Source organism: Leucoraja erinacea, chromosome 18 (assembly GCF_028641065.1).
Source record: "Leucoraja erinacea ecotype New England chromosome 18, Leri_hhj_1, whole genome shotgun sequence".
NCBI lineage: Eukaryota > Metazoa > Chordata > Chondrichthyes > Rajiformes > Rajidae > Leucoraja > Leucoraja erinaceus.
Genome location: NC_073394.1, coordinates 649,933 through 657,500, shown reverse-complemented (window position 1 = coordinate 657,500; position 7,568 = coordinate 649,933). Strand labels below are relative to the sequence as shown.

The window sequence follows — 7,568 nt, the reverse complement described above, 5'->3', positions numbered from 1 at the left end:
GCCTCCACTGCCTGAGGCAGAGAATTCCACAGATTCACAACTCTCTGGGTGAAAACGTTTTTCCTCATCTCAGTTCTAAATGGCCGACCCCTTATTCTTAATCTGTGGTCCCTGGTTCTGGACTTCCCCAACATCGGGAACATGTTTCCTGCCTCTAGCGTGTACAATTTGATATGTTTCCATAAGATTCCCTATCATCCTTCTAAACTCCAGAGTATACAAGCCCAGCCGCTCCATTCTCTCAGCATATGACAGTCCCGCCATCCCGGGAATTAACCTTGTAAACCTACGCTGCACACCCTCAATAGCAAGAATGTCCTTCCTCAAATTAGGGGACCAAAAATGGTGTTTAAGAAGGAACTGCAGATGCTGGAAAATCAAAGGTAGACAAAAATGCTGGAGGAACTCGGCGGGTGCAGCAGCATCTATGCAGCGAAGGAAATAGGTAACGTTTCGGGCCGAAAAAACCCTTCTTCAGACTTTCAGTGACTGATGAACAAGGACACCCATGTCTCGTTGCACCTCCTCTTTCCCGAACCTGACACCATTCAGATAAGGGTCTGAAGAAGGGTTTCGGCCCGAAACGTTGCCTATTTCCTTCGCTCCATAGATGCTGCTGCACCCGCTGAGTTTATCAAGCTTTTTTGTGTACCTTCGATTCTCCAGCATCTGCAGTTCCTTCTTAAACACCATTCAGATAATGTGTGGAGGAAGGAACTGCAGATGCTGGTTTAAACCGAAGACAGACACAAAATGCTGGAGTAACTCAGCGGGACAGGCAGCGTCTCTGGAGAAAAGGAATGGGTGACGTTTCGGGTGGAGACACTTCATCAGGCAGAGTTGGCACTGGGATGTCTTGCAGACATATTTGCATTCCAGTTTGGCACTTACTCTGCCCCAGCAGGTGGACGGCGCCACACGGAGCAGCTCAGAGGCTCAAAGATCACCTCCCCAAAGATCACCTCCCCTGGCACTTCACATATTCCAGATATTATTATATTTACAACGGAGTTGCACGTCTGGTTAAATAACCGATTTACAATTAAATTAATATCGTCCCCCAGAGCAGATGCCAGGCTGTTTCTACAACATATTGCAATATAAACCAGGCGAGTTTCTCCTTTTCCACAGTCCTGCACAAGGTTTGTAGAGAACGAGACAGCGTCTAAACGGGTGGATGCGAAGTCTGGACCCCACAGATGCTGCCTGACCCACTGAGTTACTCCAGCACTCTGGGTCTATCTGCAAGGTGGACTGTGGTTTAACCGCGGCCCCGCTCGCCTCTCGCCCGGTTAACACGCGGGGACGGAGCGAGTGTGAGTGGCTGCGCTTTTTTGAGTGGGAGATGAAACTCAAACACTGGGAATAGAGTTGGGCCGCACCGACACTGACGCCCCCCCCCCACCCCTCACCCCCCCCCCCCCCCCCCCCCCCCCCCCCCCCCCCCCCCCCCCCCCCCCCCCCCCCCCCCCCCCCCCCCTCCCGGGGGACAACGCCGCGACTCTGTCCTTGTGTGAAAATTCAACTTTAAATGACTTTCATGTTTACATTGAACACGAGTGCCGGTGAAGCGCTCTCTGTCCCGGGCAAGAGGCGGGGAATGATGGCCAGAGGCCAGAGGCCGGGTCGGTGGTCACAGAGCCGCGGCGCCAATGGCCAGCCCTGCCTGCCCCGCCCCGCGGACACAAAGCCAGCGAACCAAGAGGCGCCGAGTTACAGACAGCAGCGCAGCGCATCCCTCCATTCCCGGCCGGCGGCCTCCCTCCCTCCCTCCCTCTCTCCCTCGTCGCTCGCTCCTCCCCCGAGACCAATGTTGTTCCAGAGCAACAGTGTGGAAGCCCCCACTCCCCCCGCGGCCGCGCTGCCCCCACTCCCCCCGCGGCCGCGCTGCCTAATCCTTTGTCTCCCTGTACAGAGAGACAGAAGTGGCGAGGGAGAGAGTTGTGGGGGAGGGGGGTTGTGGGGGGGGGGGGGGGGGGGAGAAGAAGAGATGAGTTGGGGGGGGGGGGGGAGAGTTGGGGGGGGGGGGGGGCAGGCGCGGTTGTCAGTGGGGAACCTGGAGCAGCGGCCTGGGCAAGTTTGTAACGCGGCGGGCTGACCAATGTGGAGCGGTCAGGGATCAGTGGCCACTCGCTTGGTCGCCGAGGTCAAACTTGCACCGCGCGGAAAACAAGAGTCGGCGTGAAGATCGCAACAGCGTGGACGGTTCCACACATTCAGTGTAAATACTCCCAGCTACACCGCCTCCCCGACACAACCTGCACCCTCCCTCTCTCTCTCCCTCTCGGATCATTCACAGCAGCTCTAAATGCCGCCGCCGCCCCAGTCTCACGGAGTGAGAGTTGTTCAGTCTGAGAGAGAGAATCTGCCCGTGTCCGCTCACAGCGGGCACACACCAGCGCTACCTCTTCCAACACGACACCGAGCCCCCACTCCCCGAGCCTGTGCACGGCTCCAACTCCCCCAGTCAAACGCAATCAACGCGCACAACTCGGGGACAGCAGCCCTGTGTCGGGGAACAAAAGACCCACACACTATCACACACACTCTCACTCACTCACACACACTCACACACACATAGATACACACACACATAGACACACACACACACACACACACACAGATACACACACACACACACACAGATACACACACACACACACACACACACACACACACACACAGATACACACACACACACACACACAGAGACACACACACACACACACACACACACACACACACACATACACACACACAGATACACACACACACACAGATACACACACACACACACACACAGATACACACACACGCAGATACACACACACACAGGCACACACACACAGGCACAGAGATACACACACACACACAGAGATACACACACACACACACACACACAGGCACAGAGACACACACACACATACAGACACACACACACACACACAGATATACACACACACACACACGCCAACACTTGGGTAAAACTTTATCCGCGACCCTGGACAACTTTGCCGGTCTGCGCTGATGTCGCTGCCCGGGAGCCGCGTTCTCTGGGGCGGCGGAGACCCGGCTCTGTAGCCGCGGGGTAACGGCAGCACAAACCGGAGCCGTGAGCCGCCGCTCAGCCCCACGTCGCCGGGCCGGGGTCCGGGGGTCGGGATGGTCTTACCTTGACGGTGTGGCCCAGCAGTCAGCAGGAAGGCGAGCAGCAATGCAACAGGCTGCATGGCGAGTGTGAGCGCTTCACAAGCCGGGGACGGGCTGCACGGTGTAGCGGCGGCGGCTTTAGCGGAGAGCAGGTCACATCATGGCCGGCCGCCGCGTCCTCTCTCGCGGTCCGGGGGTAGAGTTGAGCCGGGGGCGAGCACCGGGCACCGAGCAACAAGCGCCGCTCACTCCGGGTCTACACCGACTCCTGTAGCTGGCGGGCGGGCGGGGACAGGCTGAGGACAGAGCGAACCCCCCGCGCTCTCCCAGGTCACTGGCGCCGCCTCCGCTGAGACGCGAACAAATAGTAACCCGGCTCCGCCCGGCCCGGCCCGGCGGCCACTTCCCAGTCGCCAACAAACGGCGGCTCCGATCCCGCGGCCCCGGGGGACGCGCTCAATGTGGGCGGCGCTGCCCGGCTGCTGGAGTGACTACGCGGTGACCACAGAGCGCCGCTCACCGTCAGTGTGTGTGTGTCTGTGTCTGTCTGTCTGTCTCCTCCCCCTCAACCCCACCCCTCTCCCCTCCCCCCCCCCCCCTCCATGCCCAGCACCCTGGGGCGCGATAGATTGAGAGCGCTGTACACCAAAGATCCTATAGCGAGTACATTGACTGTATGTGTGTCTGTGTGTGTGTGTGTCTGTGTGTGTGATATCCCCTGTGTGTCTGTGTGTCCGTCTGAGTGTGTGTGTCTGTGTGAGTGTGTGTGTGTCGGCTTGTACTCGCTAGAATTTAGAAGATTTTTTTTTTTTTTTTTTTTTAATATTTTATTTTATTAGAAGTAAGCACAGTCATATGGCACCAAAGTGCCTAATATATATTTTCATAATACATTTTATGTACAACTTCTTTTTTTTTTGTTACATTGAAAAAAGATGAGAATAAGAAAAAGAGGTTAGATAGTAAAGGATAGAAAAATGTGAAATATATAGTGTGTGAAGAAAGAAAACGAGTAAATGAAGAAAGTTGAGATAGAATTTAGAAGATTGAGGGGGGATCTTACATAAACTTACAAAATCCTTAAGGGGTTGGACAGGCTAGATGCAGGAAGATTGTTCCCGATGTTGGGGAAGACCAGAAAAAGGGGTCACAGTTTAAGGATAAGGGGGAAATCTTTTAGGACCAAGATGAGAAAAATATTTTTCACACAGAGAGTGGTGAATCTGTGGAATTCTCTGCCACAGAGCGTAGTCGAGGCCAGTGCATTGGCTATATTTAGGAGGGAGTTAGATGTGGCCCTTGTGGCTAAAGGGATCAGGGGGTATGGAGAGAAGGCAGGTACAGGATACTGAGTTGGATGATCAGTCATGATCATATTGAATGGCGGTACAGGCTCGAAGGGCCGAATGGCCTACTCCTGCACCTATTTTCTATGTTTCTATGTGTGTGTCTGTGTGTGTGGGTGTGTGTGTGTCCTGTCCCCTCGCTGCCGGGCTCCTTGGGGCAGGGGCCAGGGGACGAGGCCGGGGCGGCCATTGACGAGACAGAAAACCTATTACACATATATTTTGGTAGAAATATTTAATTCTGAATAATGTTTATTTTTGGACAACAATATGTTCTATAGACATTATATGCAGGTGTAGGCCATTCGGCCCTTCGAGCCAGCACCGCCATTCAATGTGATCATGGCTGATCATCCACAATCAGTACCCCGTTCTTGCCTTCCCCTGACTCCGCTATTTTTAAGAGCCCTATCTAGCCCTTGAAAACTCTCTCCAGAGAACCTGCCTCCATCGCACTCTGAGGCAGAGAATTCCACAGACTCACAACTGTCTGTGAGAAAAAATGTTTCTTCGTCTCCGTTCTAAATGGCTTACCCCATATTCTTAAACTGTGGCCCCTGGTTCTGGACTCCCCCAACATCGGGAATATGTTTCCTGCATCTAGCGTGTCCAAACCCTTAATAATCTTATATGTTTCATCCTTCTAAACTCCAGAGTGTACCAGCCCAGCTGCTCCATTCTCTCAGCATATGACAGTCCCGCCATCCCGGGAATTAACCTGGTGAACCTACGCTGCACTCCCTCAATAACAAGAATGTCCTTCCTCAAATTAGGGGACCAAAACTACACACAATACTCCAGGTGTGGTCTCACTACTCCAGGTGTGGTCTCACTACTCCAGGTGTGGTCTCAATGTTCTCTTTCTGTGGAGGCACGAAACAGGCCCAAACATATGCACTAAATGATTCCGTCTGAAGAAGGGTCTCGATCCGAAACGTCACCCATTCCTTTCCTCCAGAGATGCTGCCTGTCCCGCTGAGTTACTCCAGCACTTTGTGTCTATCTTCGGTTTAAACCAGCATCTGCAATTCCTGCCTACATGGAATCAGGCCCTTCGGCCCAACTCGACAATGCCGACCAATATGCCCCATCTACGCTGGTTCTATTTGCCCCGCGTCGCTCTCAACCCGTCCTATGATCATATTAAATGGCGGTGCACGCTCGAAGGGCCGAATGGCCTACTCCTGCACCTAATTTCTATGTTTCTATGTTTCTATGTTTCTATCCTAAAAAACACACAAGATGCTGGGGTAACTCAGCGGGTCAGCCAGCGCCTCTGGATGAACGCATAATCATTCACAATCCCACGCAATTTCCTGCACGCTTTTTACAATCTAAAGTTTAATCGAATTGCTTTTAACCTTGCTGTTCAAACTCAAAGCTCCAGATTCACCGCAGTTTCTCCCCGGCAACTGATCCATCCTCTGAACAAACTCTGAACAATAACAGCCTATTGCACTCTATCTGTTTATTTATTGTGTGTGTGTATATGGTCTATAGATACACTGAACCTGTATCTCCTGTTCTGTACTGTGTTTACATATTGTGTTGTGCTGCAGCAAGCAAGAATATCATGGCCCTATCTGGGACACATGACAATAAAATATCTTGACTCCTCTAACCAACTAGGGGAGCGATCCTGACCTCCCATCTATCTCGTTGGAGATTATCTTTAATCGGACTTGGCTGGACTTTACCTTGCATTAAACGTTATTCCCTTTATCATGTATCTGTCCACTGTGGACGGCTTCATTGTAATCATGTGTTGTCTTTCTGCTGACTGGTTAGCATGCAACAAAAAAGTTTTTCCCTGTACCTGGGTACACGTGACAATAAACTAAACTAAACCACCCCTATGCACCCATTCCATGTTCTCCACAGATGCTGCCTGACCCACTGAGTTACTCCAGCACGTTGTGTCTATCTTCGGTTATCTGTAGTTCCTTCCCACACATTACCGCTATCACTCTGCGGGGCAAAGATCAAACTCCCAACATTAGTATTGCTACACAATACAGGGGGGGGGGGGGGAGGGGGGGGGGGGGGGAGGGGAGGGAAGGGGGGGGGGGGGGGAGGGAGGGGGGGGGGGGGGGGGGGGGGGGGGGGAGGGGGGGACTGGGGGGGGTGGAGGAGGAGGGGACGGGGAGGAGGGGCGGGGTGGAGGGCGGGGGTAAAGGGGGAGGGGGGGTAGAGGGGGAAGGGCACCGAGGATCGGGGTTTGCACTGCCCCCCAAGCGGACAGAGCGGGGGCTCTCAGTAACTACTGCGGTTACATGGCGCCCACGCCCGTCCAGTCATCATCTACAGTCCTGCAACTAACTCGACCCATCGGCGGGTGTTCACTTACACACGGTCTCACTGTGGAGGAGGAGCGGGCGCCACAATAGGCCACTCGGCCCCTCTGGGGGGGGGTACTGTGTCTAATCCATATTGACATCAACACCCCCGTGTGCCAGTTCACTTGAGCTTTACAAATGTGTAACTATCTCGTAAAGTGACCGGGGAGCGAATTAAAGGGTGTGTGTGTGTGTGTGGTGTGTGTCTGTGTGTGTGTGTGTGTGGGGGGGGGGGGGGGTGTGTGTGGGTGTGGGGGGTGTGAGTGTGGGGGGGGGGGTGTGTGTGTGTGTGTGTGTGTGGGGGGGGGGGGGGTACTGTGTGTGTGTGTGTGTGGGGGGGGGGGGTACTGTGTGTGTGTGTGTGGGGTGGGGGGGGGGGGGTGGGGGGGGGGGGGGGGGGGGGGGGGGGGGGGGGGGGGGGGGGGTGGGGGGGGGGGGGGGGGGGGGGGGTGTGTGTGTGTGTGAGGTGGGGGGGGGGGGGGGGGGGGGGGGGGGGGGGGGGGGGGGGGGGGGGGGGTACTGTGTGTGTGTGTGTGTGTGTGTGGGAGGGGGGTACTGTATGGAACGCGCTGCTGGAGCAGTAGTTCAGACAAGTACAACAAACATTTAGACAGGTACATGGATAGGACCGGTTTCGAGGGAGATGGGCCAAACGCGGGCAGGTGAGACTAGTGTAGATCGGACATCTTGGTCGGCATGGGCAAGTTGGGCCGAAGGGCCTGTTTCCGTGCAGGAA

The 7,568-nt window shown here is 54.7% G+C and overlaps 1 protein-coding gene across 3 annotated transcripts in view; it reads right to left on the bottom strand.

The window, feature by feature from the left end:
- lrp4 (low density lipoprotein receptor-related protein 4) overlaps nt 1-3,672 on the bottom strand; it is a 204,375-nt gene extending 200,703 nt beyond the window's left edge. For 2 of the 3 annotated variants that reach the window (XM_055649123.1, XM_055649124.1), the window contains exon 1: nt 3,173-3,671. In XM_055649123.1, coding sequence (XP_055505098.1) covers nt 3,173-3,230 — 58 coding nt within the window. In that variant the 5' untranslated portion in view covers nt 3,231-3,671. Of the gene's footprint in view, nt 1-3,172 lie in introns of all 3 variants that reach the window. The other variant, XM_055649125.1, reaches the window with a different exon arrangement.
- Between the last annotated feature and the right edge of the window lie 3,896 nt (nt 3,673-7,568).